Source organism: Semicossyphus pulcher, unplaced genomic scaffold, assembly GCF_022749685.1.
Source record: "Semicossyphus pulcher isolate SPU_LCO1_2020_fin unplaced genomic scaffold, fSemPul1.0.p SCAF_21, whole genome shotgun sequence".
Classification (NCBI taxonomy): Eukaryota; Metazoa; Chordata; class Actinopteri; order Labriformes; family Labridae; genus Semicossyphus; species Semicossyphus pulcher.
In genome coordinates this window covers 20,043,493-20,062,760 of record NW_027211695.1, presented here as the reverse complement: position 1 = coordinate 20,062,760, position 19,268 = coordinate 20,043,493, and the positions used below count along the sequence as shown (strand labels likewise).

General features: G+C 45.0%; 1 protein-coding gene across 1 annotated transcript; it reads left to right on the top strand.

Moving 5' to 3' along the window:
- Window positions 1-580: 580 nt before the first annotated feature.
- Window positions 581-17,991, top strand: acadvl (acyl-CoA dehydrogenase very long chain). Its single transcript, XM_069672512.1, has 21 exons — window positions 581-681; window positions 936-1,022; window positions 1,123-1,192; window positions 2,255-2,326; window positions 2,624-2,696; window positions 2,768-2,832; window positions 2,916-3,050; window positions 3,148-3,292; window positions 6,030-6,159; window positions 6,255-6,380; window positions 6,478-6,676; window positions 9,051-9,155; window positions 9,503-9,589; window positions 9,846-9,908; window positions 13,567-13,668; window positions 15,174-15,271; window positions 15,386-15,458; window positions 15,583-15,655; window positions 15,758-15,830; window positions 15,992-16,067; window positions 16,774-17,991. The coding sequence occupies exons 2-21, from the start codon at window positions 949-951 to the stop codon at window positions 16,909-16,911; spliced, it is 1,977 nt and encodes a 658-aa protein (XP_069528613.1). The 5' UTR covers window positions 581-681; window positions 936-948; the 3' UTR covers window positions 16,912-17,991.
- Window positions 17,992-19,268: the final 1,277 nt, after the last annotated feature.

The window sequence follows — 19,268 nt, the reverse complement described above, 5'->3', positions numbered from 1 at the left end:
CTCTACAATATTGAAGTTTTCCTGGTTGTAAAAATACTCTAAGGTCATGTGAACGCAGACTCTATAAATAGACTAGATGTGAACATATGGAAGTAGTTATATATAGTTAAAAAGATTCAAGATGTTTATTATGTATGTTTAAGATTCCGGTTATGTAAGTACAATCGTGTGAAATACTTATGCTGGGACGCTCTGTTTAGAAAGGGTTAATATTAAATATAAGAAACATAACATAGCATAATAATAATAATTATTATTAAATTAAATAAGGAAGGAGAAACTAAACAATAGAAATATAAGGCTATTTGATAAATATGTACATTTTTCTAGTATATACATTATTTTATGTGCATGTACATAATTTTGCCTTAAAAACAACTATAATTAATTCTCTATATTCATATATAATTTTATATGTCTTACGTTTCATTTTTCTCCCACAAATAGTCAAAATGTACCTTTTTCTTTCATTGCTTTGTTGTATTAATCTTATAAATTCTGCTTTCCGAACACCCAATACTGTAAAACTCCATATCCCATGAAGCACCACGGCGAGACAGACGATATCCGGCGAACCGGGTTCCTGAGAGGAAAATTTAGGTAATTCGGCAGTGGGTCATTTGGAGGAACAGTCGGGCACAGCGCGGACGTAGGGGACGTGTCATTATATAACTTGTTCAGGTACATACTAAACATTGTTATTCTTGGTTCTGAGAAGAATAAATCAACATATTTTATTGTACTTTCCTGTTTTAAATGCGAGGAATCAAAGCTGACCGAGTTACAAAACAAGACAACACGTCATTACGAAGCTAGCAGCGAGCTACCCGCCGGCTATTAACTTGTTAGCTAATCTCCCTCGTATCTGTGTTTGGTGATTTGTTTGAGCGTTTTAAAGCAAACAGTGTGTATTCGTTGTTTTGTGTGTCTTCTAGAACAAATTAAATCATGCTGCTTCGCAAAGTGAGCCAGTCTTCCGCGCTGTGCGGCACCATTCTCAGGATGCCCCCCGTCCTGTCTGGGTAGGTAATGTTTAAAGCTGTTATAGAGCCGAAGATCTGACACTTTTCTTGATGCAAAAAAATGTGAATAACAGTCTTTTTATTGTTGTCTGGGCTTCAGACGTCAGCGTCATGCCGGGGCTGTGGTTGCTGCTCAAAACGCTCGCCTTTACGCAAGCCAGGCTGCAGAGGTAAGACAGCATTAAAACACAGTTAGACATTATAATAGATACTCCGACTAAATGTGCTGATTGAAATGTGCTTCATGCTCAGTGGTTGTTAGAGATCATAGAGGCTGCTGATTGTCCTTTTGTCGGCCTTACTCTGTGCAGTGCCGGCTGACATAACGCTGACAGCCCCTGTCGGAAGTGGGGGAAAGTTCACTGGTCACATGGTGTCATAAAGGTGACACCATGAAAGTGGGTGACTGCAGTTGTTGTCAAAGTAACAGGGAAGATGTTTTTCTTCGTGCTCCTTCATATGCACCATTGTGAATGTTTTTATTCTAACACAGTCTTTTATTTCTCTGTAGCTGCAGCTAGTTACAGTTTTAGTACATGAGTTAGAGCTGTTACGCTAGACGTTTAAAGTGTAAACACACGTTTTATTTAGCTGTGATCACAGATGTTCTGAGGCTATAACTACCATAAAACAGTCATACAATATGTATAACAGCCTCTTTGTTCCCAATCTCACACTACAGCTGCCTTTATCATCCTGTATTTTTGTTGTAGGAAGTTATGATCATGAATATTTATATTTATTATAATATCTTATAACATGTTCACCCTTAGGAACCTCTTTGTTTACTAACGCGAAACTTGCTGCAAGGCGATAAATCCATTTTTATAAATGTGCTCTGTGACTCAGCTGACTGGACGTGCCCTTGGCGTCACCTCTCACCCATTTGGAGCTTGAAATCGATCTGTTGGGAGGCGATCCAAGCTGCTGCCCTGGCTGGAATTACAAAGATGTTTCACCCATTGTTTGTTTGGCTTGTAACACTGGATTGTGATCACTGAGTGTATTTAACTTCTCCTTACCTTAGGGCAAATTTCTGCCTTCAGGTTTTGACATCTTCTGACCCGACACGTCCCACCCTTTTGTTTATTTAAGCAACATGAGGGTTTAGCACGCGTTAACCTTTAATTATCTGACAGAGGAAGCGTCAGAACTTTTGCCTCTTGTAATGAATCAACTGCTCGTTTATTCTCTTTTGTCTTTAATCTCTGTTGTGTTCTTTTCCTCTGCAGGCGGTGCTGGAGAAGCCTGCAGCAGTCGGCGCTGAGGCTGCAGCTAAAGTGGAGAAGAAGGCCGTGGTTACTGTAGGTTATTACTCTAACTGTTATAACAGGTTTCAGCGGTTACAATAATCACACATCTGTTTTATCAGTCTATTTAAGACTTAAGTTTTTGACCTCTTGTAGCACCAGGGGGCCGTTTGATGTCCCCTTCCAAGCTAGTAGCATATAAACAATAAATAAAGGTATAATAGATTTTTAGGGTGCACCACAAACTTCAGTCCAGACTGCGAACCTTCAGACCCTGCAGGCTCTCTTTGACTTAAAGTTTGCACGCTCTGTGTTTGCACACGCTTCACGTCTGACCTTTCTCCCCCGCAGGAATCCAAATCTTTTGCTGTCAACATTTTCAAAGGCCAGATCCAGACTGCACAGGTGTTTCCCTACCCCTCAGGTAAATAGCATTATATTATGTAAACATCAGGTATGTGAACAGCAGTGTGATAACGTCTCTTTCTGTTGCAGTCCTGAACGAGGAGCAGGAGCAGTTTCTCCGGGAGCTTGTGGGCCCCGTCAACAAGTTTTTCGAGGTGAATATTTTTGACTTCATGCTCAGAACCTTTCTACGTGTCACACTCTCCTCACTGTCCGTGTTTGTGCTTCCTCTGTGCAGGAGGTGAACGACGCCGCCAAGAACGATGCCCTGGAGAAGGTAGAAGATCACACCATGGAGGGCCTGAAGGAGATGGGCGCCTTCGGCCTGCAGGTGCATCCCGACCACGGCGGCCTCGGCCTCACAAACACACAGGTGCGTCCTCTCCGTCACGTTCACACATCTCTGCATTATTTATTCACAGAAGTCCGCCACGCACAAAAGCGAATGATAACAATCACTCGTCTTACAGTACGCGCGGCTGGTCGAGATCGTCGGCAGCCACGATCTGGGCGTCGGCATCACCCTGGGCGCCCACCAGTCCATCGGCTTCAAGGGAATTCTGCTCTTCGGGAATGCAGCTCAGAAGGAGAAGTACCTGCCGAAGCTTGCCTCAGGTGAGAGGCTTTACGTTGTCAGTGTCTCTGTTTATGTGTGTGTTTTATTGTTGCCCTGTAAGCGATATGAAACATGACTGGAAGGAGACGTGATTATAGTAAATATAGGAATAATAATCCAAACGTCTCTACAGTCTCATGTTGCACCTACGGTTGTCAAAATGTCGATACTCTGAGAGATCGAGAGAGAGCGGCGGTTGAGTCTACGGGAAGTGAAGAAGGCGAGCGTCGTTAATAAAACAAAGTGGAAAAATCTGAAGTGTTTTCGGATTGTTTCACTCCAAACACACACGCTCACACCTCCGTACAACCCCCGCAGGAAGGTACGCGCTTCATTCTGCAGGCTGCATCTCTGTCTGCTCCGCCCACCCCTGCAGCTCTCTGACTGCTCACACTCACATGTCGGCAAAGACCGACGTTTGTAAAGTCATTTCGACGACAGACAGAGCAGAGAGACAGAGCAGAGAGACAGAGCAGAGAGACAGAGCAGAGAGACAGAGCAGAGAGACAGCGCAGAGAGACAGACAGAGCAGAGAGACAGAGCAGAGAGACAGAGCAGAGAGACAGCGCAGAGAGACGGAGCAGAGAGACAGCGCAGAGAGACAGAGCAGAGAGACAGAGCAGAGAGACAGCGCAGAGAGACAGACAGAGCAGAGAGACAGCGCAGATAGACGGAGCAGAGAGAGAGCGCAGAGAGACAGCGCAGAGAGACAGCACAGAGAGACGGAGCAGAGAGAGAGAGCAGAGAGACAGCACAGAGAGACGGAGCAGAGAGAGAGAGCAGAGAGACAGCGCAGAGAGACAGCGCAGAGAGACAGAGCAGAGAGACAGCGCAGAGAGACAGCGCAGAGAGACAGCGCAGAGAGACAGAGCAGAGAGACGGCACAGAGAGACGGCGCAGAGAGACAGCGCAGAGAGACAGCGCAGAGAGACAGAGCAGAGAGACAGAGCAGAGAGACAGCGCAGAGAGACAGCGCAGAGAGACAGCGCAGAGAGACAGGGCAGAGAGACAGGGCAGAGAGACAGGGCAGAGAGACAGAGCAGAGAGACAGCGCTGTCACCTCGTCTCTACGTTTTCCTTTAGTCCTGACCTGGGGTCCGTTTCAGGGAGCGGGTTTAGTGAATACCCCGGGTTTATTAGCCCTGAAATGAGGGAAACCTCGGGTTTGCTGTTTCAGAAAGAGAGGTAACTTCAACTCTGAGTTGGTTACTATGGTAACTGAGTCTGTGAACCTAATGTGGTCGGGAGCAGGTTTTCTCCTCCCTCTCAGCCCGTCTCACGCGTGTTTGAGCGCTTAGTCTCTGTGCTGCTCTGACTTCTTTGCAAAAGTCTTTTATAATTATAATAAAATAATCAGAAGACAAATCTGTGTCAAAGTCATCACGTGTAGATTTTCCACCACCGCTGCAGAGAGCGCTCAGGTAAAATATAAGTAAATAAAATAAGTAAATATGGCGGAAATGTTCTGATGACGAGACCAATAAAGTTCTCTGGGAAACAAAGTTGTCTTTAGATGTGGAGCTGGGTCAGACCAGTACTACACAGCACGCAGCTGTCTGACTGACTGACACAGACTCAAGGTTCACAGTGTGTTATACATCACAGAAGGACCTCCCTCTCACAGAGACAAAGTAAGGTGTTATTGTTATGACTATCTAGAGTTTACCCCCTCGCCCCGGAGCTCTCAGCCCAGACAAGGCCACCAACTATCTCTGTAAGACAGAAGGAGCAACAGTAAATCATGCACACGACCCTGGAGAGGAGCAGACGATACATATCCTTAAAATTAACCGTAGCTGATTATGCCATGATTATTAACTCCATAATATTAAAGAAATTTAAACACATGATCAAACAGGTTAACATAAAAATGTCCTTCACAGTAAACTAAACAGGATTCAGGTGAGAGGACAGACTGTGTGTGAAGTCAGCATCATGTTAGGGATGAAGCTGATGCTCATTAAAACAGCCACTGAACGATATTTCTGCTGCTTCCATGTACGTTTCTTCTCCTGCTGCATTGCTCCTATATTAATATAGATTTTAGCTTTCGGTCGATTAAATATTAAATAAATAAACAGTTCAAACGTTCAGTCGAGCAGCAGTTTCTTCCCACGCCGCTTTATTTTTCTAACAACATGCTCGTATTCGCTGAACGTCCGCGTGAGGATTTGAGCTCCACCGGTGTGACGTAGGACGACCTCTTTTTGTGTACCGTTGCCATGGTGAATCGTGGTATCGGGGCTCCATTAATGCTGCCTTTTTTTACTCCGGCTGAACCTACTCAGAGTTGATTGAACTAACTCTGATCAGCTGTTCGACTTTCAGCTCGGGGTAAGTCAAACCACACTCTGCGATCAGACTGAGGGCTCGTTGAACCTCCTTTTTGAAACGCAGCGCCGGCGACGGTTGGCTGTGAGTTGAACAACATGATTATCGACACCCGGAAACAAACAGCAGAATTATTAGATAAAGGGCAGACGATCTGCAGATAAAGACACACAAACTTAACACTTCTTATGTTTATGACAGTATGTAACAATATGTTCATATATGCCGTGTCAGTCCTCTCCTCAGGACGTTCCCTGCTCTCTCTGTGGTTCCTACTTGAGACATACATTTATAAAAACAGAGTATAGAAACTGGAGTATGTTTGAAATACCACAGCACATTTTTGTGAGTAGAAGCCACGTGGGCTTACTCAGTGTGTGTGTGTGTGTGTGTGTGTCCCTGCAGGTGAGCACGTAGCCGCCTTCTGCCTCACTGAACCAGCCAGCGGCTCCGACGCCGCCTCCATCCGGTCCGTCGCCGTCCAGTCCCCCTGCGGACAGTTCTTCACCCTCAATGGAAGCAAGATCTGGATCAGGTGAGAGCGCTGCACTCTCTCCACAAGGGGGCGGCATTGCACTATTCATAGCTAGAAGATCTTCTTGTAACCTCCTGCCCTTCTTCTTCCCTCAGTAATGGAGGACTCGCTGAGATCTTCACCGTGTTCGCCAAGACGCCCATGAAGGACCCAAAGACCGGAGAGATGAAGGACAAGATCTCTGCCTTCATCGTGGAGAGGAGCTTTGGAGGAGTGACGCAGTGAGTGAGCGCTTTCTCTTTACATTACTCATCTCCTTCTGGGCTGCTTTTCTGTTACTGACACACCTTCATCATCACCTCGTCTTCATCATCGCAGCGGCCCTCCCGAGAAGAAAATGGGCATCAAGGCGTCCAACACAGCCGAGGTGTACTTCGACAACGTCCGCATACCGGCCGACTGCCTGCTGGGCGAGCTGGGCGGAGGGTTCAAAGTGGCCATGAACATCCTGAACAACGGGCGCTTCGGCATGGCGGCCGCCCTCTCCGGCACCATGAAGGGCGTCATCGCTAAAGCTGTGAGTAGACGACCCCGAACAGGAAGTGAAGAGAAGACACTATAGCGTCCTCTCTGCAGGCATTGATTGTTGTCAGTGTCACGCCTCCACTTTCAATTGTGTTTCCTTCATTGTGGGTTGGTGGGAAATTCCCCGTCTGTTAGCTTCTGTGTTTCTGCTGTGCAGCCTTCTGCTGAGGTTAGAGGCCGGAGGAGGGAAACGTGCTCCCGTCTTGTTTGTTGTTTTTCTCTCTCATTGTTATGGACTGATTAAAATGTGTATTTTGTTGTTAATTGAAGGAGGTTTTAATAAAAGGAACATGAAGCTCTTTGCAGCGGGGACAGACTCGCCGAGCTCCCTCACGTGCAGAGAAACGAGTCAACCTGTGCGATCGTTGATTCACTCATTTGCATCGCCCGAGCACAAAACGCCGCCCGGGGGGACGTTTCAGCTTCGCGCAGTGAAAACACGACAAATGTGACCACACATGACACACATTTATCTGTGAGGAAACTCCGTCCTCTCACCTTTTTATCGAAAGCAGTTAATGCGACCGCATGTTGCAGGGTTAAGATTCCAACACAGTGGCTGATGAAATCGTGTGAAATCATCATGTCGAAGTTTCTAAATTACAAACGTATCGCTTCTGTGCTGCATCAAAGCAAACCTGTTCATAGGTAGAAGGACGTGTCGGAACTGCATCGTCAAAAGTTCCCCGACCTGTTGATGACGCCTTTAAATAACAGGGCTGTCACGGTAACCGACCCCTTTTTTTAACATCATAGATCCAGTGATGTCGGTCGGTCGGTACGCGTCCTGCATCTCTGACGCGGTGCACTCTCTATTCGGGATGCACGATATTATCTGCAGATATTTTCCGCTTTAATTCTGCCTAAACGCTCGATGATTCCGAAGTAGTTTTCTCATATTGCCCGGCGGATGTCTACATTTTAAAAAGCACTGCTTTATGTTGTTTCTGCATCTGCCAGTGGGCCGCTGCAAGAAGAGCAGGCATGAGATCAGTTCCACTACAGCGGAGACTTTGTGTTCTCTGCAGTTAGGTGGAAAAAAAACATGTCTGCTCGGGGAAGCACCTCATCTGTCCCACACAGAACGAAACGTTGCGAACAGCAAACTTGTTTCGGAATCACAGCAATCAGCAGAAGAAACCGGGCTGTCAGAGCACCGCTGCTTCAACCCTCTGCGCAGATGCAGACAAGCCAGTGTGCAGACGAGCCCGCGTGCAGACGAGCCCGCGTGCAGACGAGCCCGCGTGCAGACGAGCCCCTGTGCAGACGAGCCCGCGTGCAGACGAGCCCGCGTGCAGACGAGCCCGCGTGCAGACGAGCCAGTGTGCAGACGAGCTAGTGTGCAGACGAGCCCCTGTGCAGACGAGCCCCTGTGCAGACGAGACCGCAGACGAGCCCGCGTGCAGACGAGCCCGCGTGCAGACGAGACCACAGACGAGCCCGCGTGCAGACGAGACCACAGACGAGCCCGCGTGCAGACGAGACCACAGACGAGCCCGCGTGCAGTCGAGACCACAGACGAGCCCGCGTGCAGGCGTGCCCGCGTGCAGACGAGCCCGCGTGCAGACGAGACCACAGACGAGCCCGCGTGCAGACGAGACCACAGACGAGCTCGCGTATAGACAAGCCCGCGTGCAGTCTCACGGCGTGCATGTTCGGCCGCTACAACAACAGCTAGACGTCACCTTGGATTTCATTTCAACAAATGAGGATAAGAGCCTCGCAGTGGTTAATAAACCGGCGTTTCCACCGCTCACGCTGTGTTCACTCCTGTGGAAGATGTTTTTCCATCCGGGGGTCGGGCTGTAGGTAAATAGACAAACACCTGGCAGTGGGCTGGGGCAGCTGTTAACTGCCGTATGGAGGCGTTAGTGTTTCAGCACGGTTAGAAACATTCAGTCACAGCCCTAATAAATAATATATCAACAGTTAACCATTGAGTCCTTATGGTCCAATGCATTTCCTTACAGCAGGAGACAAAGTGCAGGTGAGCTGCAGACGAGCACGTGTAGAGCGCAGAATCTCTTCATTACACCCTCCTGTTAATAACATTCACACCCCGACAAGCAACACACCGTGTTGTTTCTTTCTCTTAATGTTTACTTCACCTCTTGTGGTGTTTCCTTTGAAACCAAAGCGGCTGTGTGGTCGTGCACACGCTCACACTCTGCCTCAGCGCCACCAGCTCGCCTCAACATAAACCCCGCCCTTCGGTTACCGGCTGACTGCACAGCCTGTTTACACAGACAGACACCCACAGAGAAAGGCCGCTAAAAGCTTGTTGTGGCTTGAAACATGAGGAAGTGTGCTGGAGTTGTGCTGTCTGTGAATCGAATGTGTTGTGATGTTTCTCCTCTTGTCGGCAGGTGGATCACGCGACCAACAGAACCCAGTTCGGGAACAAGATCCACAACTACGGCGCCATCCAGGAGAAGATGGCTCGCATGATCGTGCTGCAGTATGTCACCGAGGTCAGGCGACGCCACGCTGAACTCTTTAACCCCTTCCCCGAGCTCATTTGCATTTATCTCGGCTGCTTTGACTCCGACATGTGAAATGCTGAGTCTGATTTCTGCAGGCAAAATGTTGCCAGTATCTCGCATCAGGCCTTACTTCCCGTTTTACCGACAAGCGCCTCTTGTAGCCCGTCTGTTGTGCCCTCTCACCTGTTCATAGCAACACAAAGATGACTGATTGTCGGGCCTACTTCCTGCCTGAAAGCTCGCAGAAATGTTTTGAACACGAACTGCATGTACATGAACGTTTCAGCAGAAATATCTTAACATCACGCTGACTTTACTTCCTCTCTCTTGTGCAGTCGATGGCCTACATGATCAGCGGCAACATGGACAGCGGAGCGACCGAGTTCCAGATAGAGGCCGCCATCAGCAAGATCTTTGCATCCGTAAGAGCACCGGACCTCTCTACATTTTAATACAAACATTAATCACATCTTACACGTTAGTCGTCAGGGAAACACGACCTGTTTCGTAAGTCACAGTGTTCCTTATTCTGTGGAAGCCTGCAGCCTCGGGGCTGCAAATAGAGGAAGCAGACGTTCCCATGTTTCGTCTCTGACCTAAGATGACATGATTGTTGTGTGTGTTTCGTGCAGCAGAAGCTCACCTGCATGTGTGTGTGTGTGTCTCTCATATTGACAGGAAGCAGCCTGGTCAGTGACAGACGAGTGTATCCAGGTGATGGGCGGCATGGGCTTCATGAAGGTGAGTGCTCGGGCCACTTCCTGTGTGGCTGCACCGAGACAAACACACTGTCCCAGTGTATTATACCACAGTTAGTTTCGACCAAGTGATCTGATTGGATAAGAGGCTTTAAAGAGTTCAGGAGCATGACCTCGATTTCAAACGGTGGGACGAAGGTCAGAACACCATAGTGTGCACATCACTTCCTGCTTCCGAATACACACATCTGTAGGGTTGCCCGTTGTTGCCACAGGACCACAAAAACTCTAAACCCGAGGAACTCAAACGTGGTTCCTCAGCCAACAATTTTAGAATGTATTTAAAACTTATGTGACTTGTTTTTAAGTCGCTTTATGGATCGGCTCCCTCGTACCGCTCAGACCTTTTAACCCCTCATACCCCAGCTCGAAACAGAAACTGTGGGCGGGTCTTTTCGGTTGCGGGCCCACGTCTGTGGAACAAACCGCCTCCTCTCATCAGACTCGCAGCTCGCCTCTTTTCCTTTTCCTTGAACTTACGTAATAAGTGTTTACATTACATTATTTATGTTTATATTCGTCTGTGACCATCACTTGTTTAATCTGCTGTGTTTTAAATGCGCTACACAAACACACCTGACTCCACTTGACACCAGAATGAACCCGCTGGGTTAAGAGTAGCTCGTTACTACTGCAGGAACTTTAAATAAAACCCAGGAACCTTTTCAGAAAAGTTCCAATCTTTGCTTTTTGACCACTTTAATCCAGGTCCTACGTAGGGCTGCCCCGAATACCTTTCAGCAGCTGTGATTGGCTGGATGTTGAAACCTGCCGTGATGAGCTTGTTTGAATGCAGACACAGAGAGGTGAATAAACGGATCACAGAATCAAAAGATGAACGGCGCTAGGGCTGAACAATTAATCGAAGTTTTATCAGAATTTTCAAATGGCAGGTGGCGCAGTTTTTGTTACAGGTAAAATCTGTTTCAAAACAAAATTCTAGGGCTCCGGTTCAGCTCAGTGGTTGAATCGGTGACCACATACAGATGATATAGTCCTCCATGCACCAGGTTCAACTGCGCCCTCGGCCCTTTGCCGCGTGTCATTCTGACTCTCTCTTCCCCCATTTCTGCCACTATCCACTGTCCTCTCTAAAATAAAGGTTTAAAATACTGTTTTAATTGAACTGCCGTGCCGCAGAGATGTCCTGGCCTACACATCACACACAGACACAAGTTTGAAATCCCTTCGTTTGGTGCAGATCCCCCCAAAAAAACACGCTACAATCACACGTAAATATTCAATGAAAACGAGAATAAAGACGTAAAAATTCTCCAACCTGTGTTCAGCAGATTTACTGGTTAGTAGCCTTGAAGCGTTTAGTGATTCAGGTGTGAGCAAGACTCAGGTGTGAACGACCAAACAAGAGAAGCAAATATTAACTTTGGCACTTCTTGTAATGCACTTAAGCAACAAAGCAGAAATAACTGTTTAAAGAAGAATCGTGTGTTCTACAAATAGTCTTCATGGTGGAGACTTTAGGTGTCGGTTCCTCCTCTGAGGCTCTACTTCCTGCTTCTAAATGTAACGACTCTGTTTGCACTACACCTGACTGGAACGTGTCATATTGACTTAGCCGCCCACGGATCAGTAGCAACACGTTGTGTTTGCCGCCTTAGCAGCGATGACATAACCAGCCGTCACTCATCAGGTGATATGGTCTTCAAACAGTGGCCACACGTGTTATTGTGGCCCCTCCAGAGTCTCAGAGGAGTCACGTATACACAGGGCCTTTGTGGTGTGCCTCTGCATGCTAGTCGCTCTCATTTAGAAGACTGACACCACAATGAGGTTTCCTTTGCTTCATCCGAAGAGTTCACTGGAATAGAGCGCTACGAGCGAGCTGAAGACACGGGGGGCGAAGGAGCGGAGTGTGAAAAAGATAATGTTGCTCTGCTTAAAATAAACCAGGTAACAGCCTCGGTAACAGACGAGCGGCTGGAAACTTTCATCAGTAGTGGAACAAGAGAGCTGCAGCGTTTCTGTCACTTCCTTCATGTTTGTAGAAGTAAATTGTGAAATCAGTTTTATCTTTATAAAAGGAAGAGGGGGAAACGGCCCGTAATGAGTTGTGCTCACGGTGCACATTTTGACTGAGCGAGCAGTCAGAAGTGTTTCCTGGAACATTCATTTCTGCTCTTCTCGACTCCTCAGCTTTAATTAGAAACGTCTGCTGCCACATGTAGAAATGAATCTAATTAGTGATGTTCGCTGTTTGTTTGCAGCCGCTGTTCTCACGACTTCGTATGAACTTATGCAAGAAGAGGAGTAAAAATGCGTCATTGTTACATGATAAAGAATCTTTGTTGCCTCATGTAGGTTACTCAGTATGCTGACGCTTGGGTAGACGGCAGCTCAGTCTGTAGGGACTTTGTTTAGGAACCGGTTCAAGTCCCTGTACGAACTGTGCATGGAAAATGGGGCTGGTAGCTGGAGAAGTGTCGTGTCACTTCCTGGGCACTGTTGAGGTGTCCTTGAGCAAGGCGACGAAACCTCAACTGCTCGGGGCGCATGTCAATGTACATCCCCCTCATATCCCTCCTTTAATTCTTCTTCTTTACCAAAAATTCTTCTTCTGCTTCTTCTTCACGAAAAATTCTTCTACTTCTTCATGAAAAATTCTTCTTCTCCTTCACCAAAAATTCTTCTTCTTCTACTTCAAGAAAAATTCTTCTTCTTCTTTACCAAAAATTCTTCTTCTTCTACTTCTTCTTCACGAAAAATTCTTCTTCTTCTTCACGAAAAATTCTTCTTCTTCTTCACGAAAAATTCTTCTTCTTCTACTTCTTCAAGAAAAATTCTTCTTCTCCTTTATGAAAAAATCTTCTTCTTTTCCAAAAATTCTTCTTCACGAAAAATTCTTATTCTTCTTTACCAAAAATTCTTCTTCAAGAAAAATTCTTCTTCTCCTTTATGAAAAATTCTTCTTCTTCTTCTTCTTCAAGAAAAATTCTTCTTCTTCTTTACCAAAAATTCTTCTTCACGAAAAATTCTTCTTCTTCTTTACCAAAAATTCTTCTTCAAGAAAAATTCTTCTTCTCCTTTATGAAAAATTCTTCTTCTTCTTCTTCTTCTTTACCAAAAATTCTTCTTCTTTTCCAAAAATTCTTCTTCACGAAAAATTCTTCTTCTTCTTTACCAAAAATTCTTCTTCACGAAAAATTCTTCTTCTTCTTTACCAAAAATTCTTCTTCTTCTTTACCAAAAATTCTTCTTCAAGAAAAATTCTTCTTCTCCTTTATGAAAAATTCTTCTTCTTCTTCTTCTTCTTTACCAAAAAATTTTCTTCACGAAAAATTCTTCTTCTCCTTTATGAAAAATTCTTCCTCTCCTTTACCAAAAATTCTTCTTCTCCTTCATGAAAAATTCTTCTTCTTCTTCTCCTTTACCAAAAATTCTTCTTCTACTTCTATAAGAAAAAATGTTCTTCTTTACGAAAAAATCTTCTAACATGTTTTACGAAGAATTTCAGAGCCTTAATATCAAGATTAATTTTTCAGAGTTTTCAGTGCAGAATATTCTCAGAGAAGATTTCTGTGAGTAAATGATGTTTTTTTGTGATGATTGCAGCTTCATTCCTGTTGGCTGTTTTTTTTCACAAGCCTGCACTCTTTACTAAAAGGTCACTATCTGTTCTGCAGGACGCTGGCGTGGAAAGAGTGATGAGGGATCTGAGAATTTTCCGGATCTTTGAGGGCACGAACGACATCCTGCGGCTCTTTGTGGCCCTCAATGGCTTCCAGGTAAAGTACTCGTATGACTTCCCTCAAGGTGTGAAATGACGAGCTCAAAGGATTTCTGTGGGGGTTTGTTGAGCCGTGAAAACTAAACAAAACACAGAAAGCACAAGTGAAATACAATTCACAAAACATTCTCATAGAGAACAATAATTACACCACATAAACAATATATCTGCTATTTACCCCGAGATAGCAGCGAACACAAAATCCGCTCTGACTATTTTAATAGAAATGGGTAATATGTGTATTTAACTATTTAGTGTTTTTGTATTTATATGAAATAATTAAATGAACTAAAATTGTCCGGCTGCTTCTGCTGGCGGTTACAGTTGGCAGTCTCTGTCTGACTCAGCTGTGATGGTGTGATGTCTGTGTGGAAAAGTACAGACGTTCTGCAGAGAGGAAGTTGTTTCTGCTATCAGGACAAAACGCTGTAACATCTCTGAGGTTTAAAAACAGGCGGTCAGGACGCAACTTCCTGCTTCTTATTTTACAATGCGAGTTCCTATTTAAGGACATTCTAATGTAGCCTTTAGCATGACCGCTTCCTCCACTTTTCATGCCTCCTATAGTCAGGTCAACAGACAGTTAACTGTAAGTTTAATTTATCAAGCAGTGTATCTTTTTCCTGAATGGGCTTTGTCCTTCATGTGAACACCCCGTCTGTCTGAACGTGTTCACACTTGGTTTAATTACGGATCTTATCACAGCTCCAAACCGCTAAGGAAGTGTAAACAACCACCAAGATGCATGGTGATGTAATCGCTTGCAGAGTTGGTCTTGAACTTATTATTCAATCTGTTGTAGTTAAACGTTAATGCGTCCCTGACAAGGACCCGAGGACGGGAGCTTTTCTCCTGTAGCTTTGGAGGTGTGGGTGCAGGAGATGAAGACAGAGAAGCGTTGCTCTCCAACATAAAGATCCTGTGTTAAACCTTTTCGTACAGGTAAACTTAAAGCTGGCGTACAAACATCAAAAACAGGGATTTAACTCAAAGTTATATTCTGGTTACTTGTTACACTGAAACAAACCCATGTCCCTTCTTCTCCCTTCACTAGAGTAATCAGTTCATCAGCTTCAGCTGGGCAGCAACCACTGTTCTCACAGCCCTGCTCTCCCTGGGCTTTGTAGTCTTTTAACAGACACCACGATGGGTTGTAGTCCTTGTTGCAGCCACCGGGAGGGAATGTACTTCCCCTCTGACGCTGCCTCTCATGACATCACACTTGCTAGCATGTGCGCAACAAGTCGGCCGCAAAAACCAGGTGTGAACAGCTCTGGAGCTCGGTGTGGAGCTGGTTACATTGTTTAAATGTTTTCATGGCTGAATACGACGACCCTCGGACTGTTCTCAGACTCGGGCAGCTCCTGATTGGTTCAGGTTCACTTCTCTCAAACTGGTGAGAGAGGCTCTGAGGAAAAACAGCTACTGGTCTGTAGTTACAAGCTGACTGAAGCGTCGACTTTGTCCCTTATTGATCGCACATCTCCCTGTGCTTCCCCGCAGAGTGCTGGTAACCAGCTGAAGGGCCTGCAGAAAGCCCTGAAGAACCCCATCGGCAACGCGGGGATGCTCGCTGGAGAGATCACCAAGAGAGCCAAGAGGTTCCTGCACACACTTTTCTCCTCTTGTCGAAACTGCAGGTGTAGGAAGCTGTTGTTACGCCTCCTCAGCTGTGTCGGTGTAACAGCGCTTGTCTTCCTCTGTTGTCTCTGTAGAAAGGCAGGTTTGAGCACGGGGCTGACGCTGCAGGGGACTGTACATCCTGAGCTCGCACACTGCGGGGACCTGGTATGTCACACATTTTCTTTCTGTGTGTGTGGCATTGATACATTTTCCATTTCGGGCCTTTGCCTAGAGTAGCTCGGGCCGAGACAGTGGGCGTTAAAGTGACAGGAGTCGTCTTTGTTTCCAGACCTCTAAAGCCATCGAGCAGTTCGGAGGGGTCGTCGAGGATCTGCTGATCAAACATGGCAAGAAGATCATCGGTGAGTGAGCGAGGGACGTTATGATTAAGTGACAGAATATGAAGATAATATATCCAAAGGTTTTGTTGTAAAGTGAGCTGAACAAGCTGCTTCCTGTTGCAGACGAACAGTTCGTCCTGAAGAGAGTCGCAGACTGCTCCATCGACCTCTACGCCATGGTGGTCGTCTTGTCCAGGTACGCAAACACTCAAACATTGCTCGGCTCTGTTTCCTGTTTCTTTCTGTCCCCGTTGCACTCTTCGACTCCCACTCACCGTCTCAGTCCTCTGCTTTTATCCGCAGTCGCACTCCTACGCAGCCTGAACCTGACATTTCTTGTTTTTCCCCTCTCTGCAGGGCGTCGCGCTCTCTGAGTCAGGGCTCTCCCTCGGCTCAGCACGAGAAGGTGCTGTGTGAGACCTGGTGTGTGGAGGTAAGATCGCTGCTGACACCAAGAACACGGTACTGTCTGTGTGCTAACTTAGCTTAGCACAAAGGGGAAAAATTAGCCAGCCTGGCTTCATCGAAGGTTAAAAAAACAGCCTACCAGGCCCCCTTAGGATCGCTCATGAAGCATTGTTAATGTGGCTGCTACTTTAGATTTAGTCCGAGTCTTAAGATGAATGCTTTTTAGTTTAGTCCATTAAAACAGTTACAGGGGGCACTGGTTGTACTTTGACAGATGAGACGCACAGTGGGGAAAATATCTAACCACGAATATTTTAGTCCCGTCTCAGCTCATTATCGTCAGACGATAATCAACGATCTATTTTTAGCTCATCAATGTCTCGTCTTCGTCATGGAAAACATTTCTTGACGTGTAAACTTCCTACCATCTTAGACGTCCTTGACGTTTCGACACTGTGGGTTACGTTAGGGTTTGTATAAAAGCCAGGCTTATAGTGGTGAGATCTGATGTGGTTGTAAACTGGACCAAGCCAGGCTAGCTGTCATGCTAAGCTTAATTAGCTTAATTAGCTAGCAGCTAACTGTAGCGGTTTTAATCTTTTCATCTAACTTGGCAAGAAAGCTACATAATCACAAGCTAACTTTACAAAGTCATTTAACAGCATCTCATGTAGTCGTGATTATTTATACAATATATGTAATTAAAAACATTCGATGCCTTCGTCCTCCAGGCGTACGACCGGGTGATGCGCGACCTGAAGGCTCTGCCCTCCAGCGAGTCCAGACAGCTCTTCAAGAACCTGCAGGCCATCTCCTCGGCCGTGGTGGAGAGCGGCGGCGTGGTGGCTCCTCACCCTCTGGGCTTCTAAACTCACATCTTCATGTCTGTTTTTATTTCTTCACTCTAACCCGGCTCTTGGCCGTGTTTGCCAATTCCTCTCAGACTCTTTGCAGTTTTTTATCGCCATCAGTGCTTCGTCAAAGATTTTACGTTGTGGAATTAAGCTACCGTGCATCTACAAGCGAGGGCTGAGTGATTCATAGTTTGTAGCGTTGACTGACTTATCTTGATTTTATTCACTTTCGGTGTCTTTGTAAACCTGTGTTTCTGTCACTTATTTATTAGCGTATTTTCTGACTCACGGTATCTAGAATTTGAGGTGGAGGAAGTTTAATGCATGTAAAATAAATTGTTCAATAACATGAGAGTTAAATATCATCCATGAATCACTCAGCCCTCCTCCCACCTGCATGTAAAACAGCTGATGACTGAATGTTTCTGATGTATGAATGGAGCTTTTTTACTCAGCCGTCAATACCTAAGTCCAACATCAGTGCGACAATAAAACAGGAGGCCAATGTCGCTTAATAAACGCTTCTCCACCATGTGATCAAATGTATATAGCAGTGTGGTGTTCGTGTTCTTTACTGCCTTTCTTTAATGCATGTTAATTAAGCTCACCGGGTGCTCATCACAGAAACATTAATGTCAGGAGCAAAACCTTTCTGCCTTACAAACCGGTCCACAGAAGCTGTTTGAACTTCCTGTTTGTAACCTGCGACAAACGCACAGCTTTCACATTTCTTCTTTTACGTGCAGGTCAACTTTAGTTCATTGTTTTCAGGCCTCATTAACTGTAATTGTACAAAATGAACCATCAGTCTGCATACCTGCACATTTCCTTGTACAAAAACAATCAAAGTGTGTAAAAGCATTTATAAAACTCTGCACATTCTTTCCCCCCTTTTAACACGTCTGGTACAAACAATGCTGCCTCTTAAGTCAGCTCTCTGTTGTCTGATTTAATCACATGATCTTGTATGAGTCTGAAGGTGCGACACAGTTTTGTTTTGGAGTTCTCATTGTGTTTGTGCAGATCTACTTTGAGCTTCTTGGTTCAGCAACATGCCCACCAACTGGGATTAATAAATAAAGTATTAAATCTCAATCTTCCATCTTGCCTCTGAAATGCTCTTCATATATTTTGTGTGAAAATCAACTTTAACAGGCTACACTACACCGACATATTTTTACACTTCTTGAAAATTACAATCGAAGCATTATTTGTATATTTCCTGCCAAACTCACTTCCTTTTAATGCAACCTTTGCTTTCACTTCTGCAGTTTTTCTTGTGTACAGACCTGCTACAGGAATGCCAGTAAGTGAACGTGTGAGACAAAGAGATGGGGAGACCTGTGCCAGCGCTTCAACAGCCCTGCGGTTATAACTGAGAATTCCCCTGGCAATTGTGGCCCCATCTGCATTCACACTAACAGGCTAACGCGGCAGCAACTGTGCAACAGGTGATCAAACCGGCAGTCTGACTTCCCTGTAAACACTTCCCACATTAGATAATGCACTTCTCTCTGCGGTTGAAAAGTTTGCATTTTTCTGGCCCGTTAGCAGATTTTTAGCTAGCTAAGATTTGTGCGAAGTGAAGCTGACTTCCCCTAAAAGAACGTTTTTGGAAGCACCACTTGTTTAATCTTTATGACAGAAACTTAGCTAGCTATAAGACAAATGAGTTCAAATCTACAGTTCACTAACATAAATACATTTCAGTCAAAAGTGTCCTTTAAAAACTTTCAGGTAGGTTTATTCTACATGAAGGGGACGTATAGCTAGCTCAGAATTTTGCAAAAGCTAAGCTAATTTACCTGAAGTGGAAGTTTAATATATTTGGGTAGTAACAGTATATGTATTCTCTGCATCAAGATGTTGCTAGCTAGATTTAACATGGATAAATGTCACTTATGGTAGTAAGTGTTATATTTTAGTTAGTAAAGCTATGTGTATTCTATTTTTACAGAAACTTAGCTAGCTAAATCATTAAATAGACATGTATAACTCACTTTTAGCTAGCTCAGAACTGTTTAAGTTAAGCTAATTTACATTAAGAGGAAGTGTAGTATTTTAGTAAAGCTATGTGTATTCTATTTTTACAGAAACTTAGCTAGCTGAATCATTATATAGATATGTATCACTCACTTTTAGCTAGCTCATAACTGCTAAAGTTAAGCTAATTTACATTAAGAGGAAGTGTAGTATTTTAGTAAAGCTATGTGTATTCTATTTTTTACAGAAACTTAGCAAACTAAATCATTAAATAGATATGTATCACTCCATTTTAGCTAGCTCAGAACTGCTAAAGTTAAGCTAATTTACATTAAGAGGAAGTGTAGCATTTTAGAAAGTGAAACTGTGTGAGGAACTTAGCTAGCTAA

Excerpts from the sequence above, each read along its gene's own strand:
- acadvl (XM_069672512.1), top strand. The coding sequence starts at position 949 with ATGCTGCTTCGCAAAGTGAGCCAGTCTTCCGCGCTGTGCGGCACCATT. Across the intron at positions 2,833-2,915 it reads CCGTCAACAAGTTTTTCGAG|GAGGTGAACGACGCCGCCAA; the intron begins GTGAATATTTTT and ends TCCTCTGTGCAG. Across the intron at positions 6,160-6,254 it reads GGAAGCAAGATCTGGATCAG|TAATGGAGGACTCGCTGAGA; the intron begins GTGAGAGCGCTG and ends TTCTTCCCTCAG.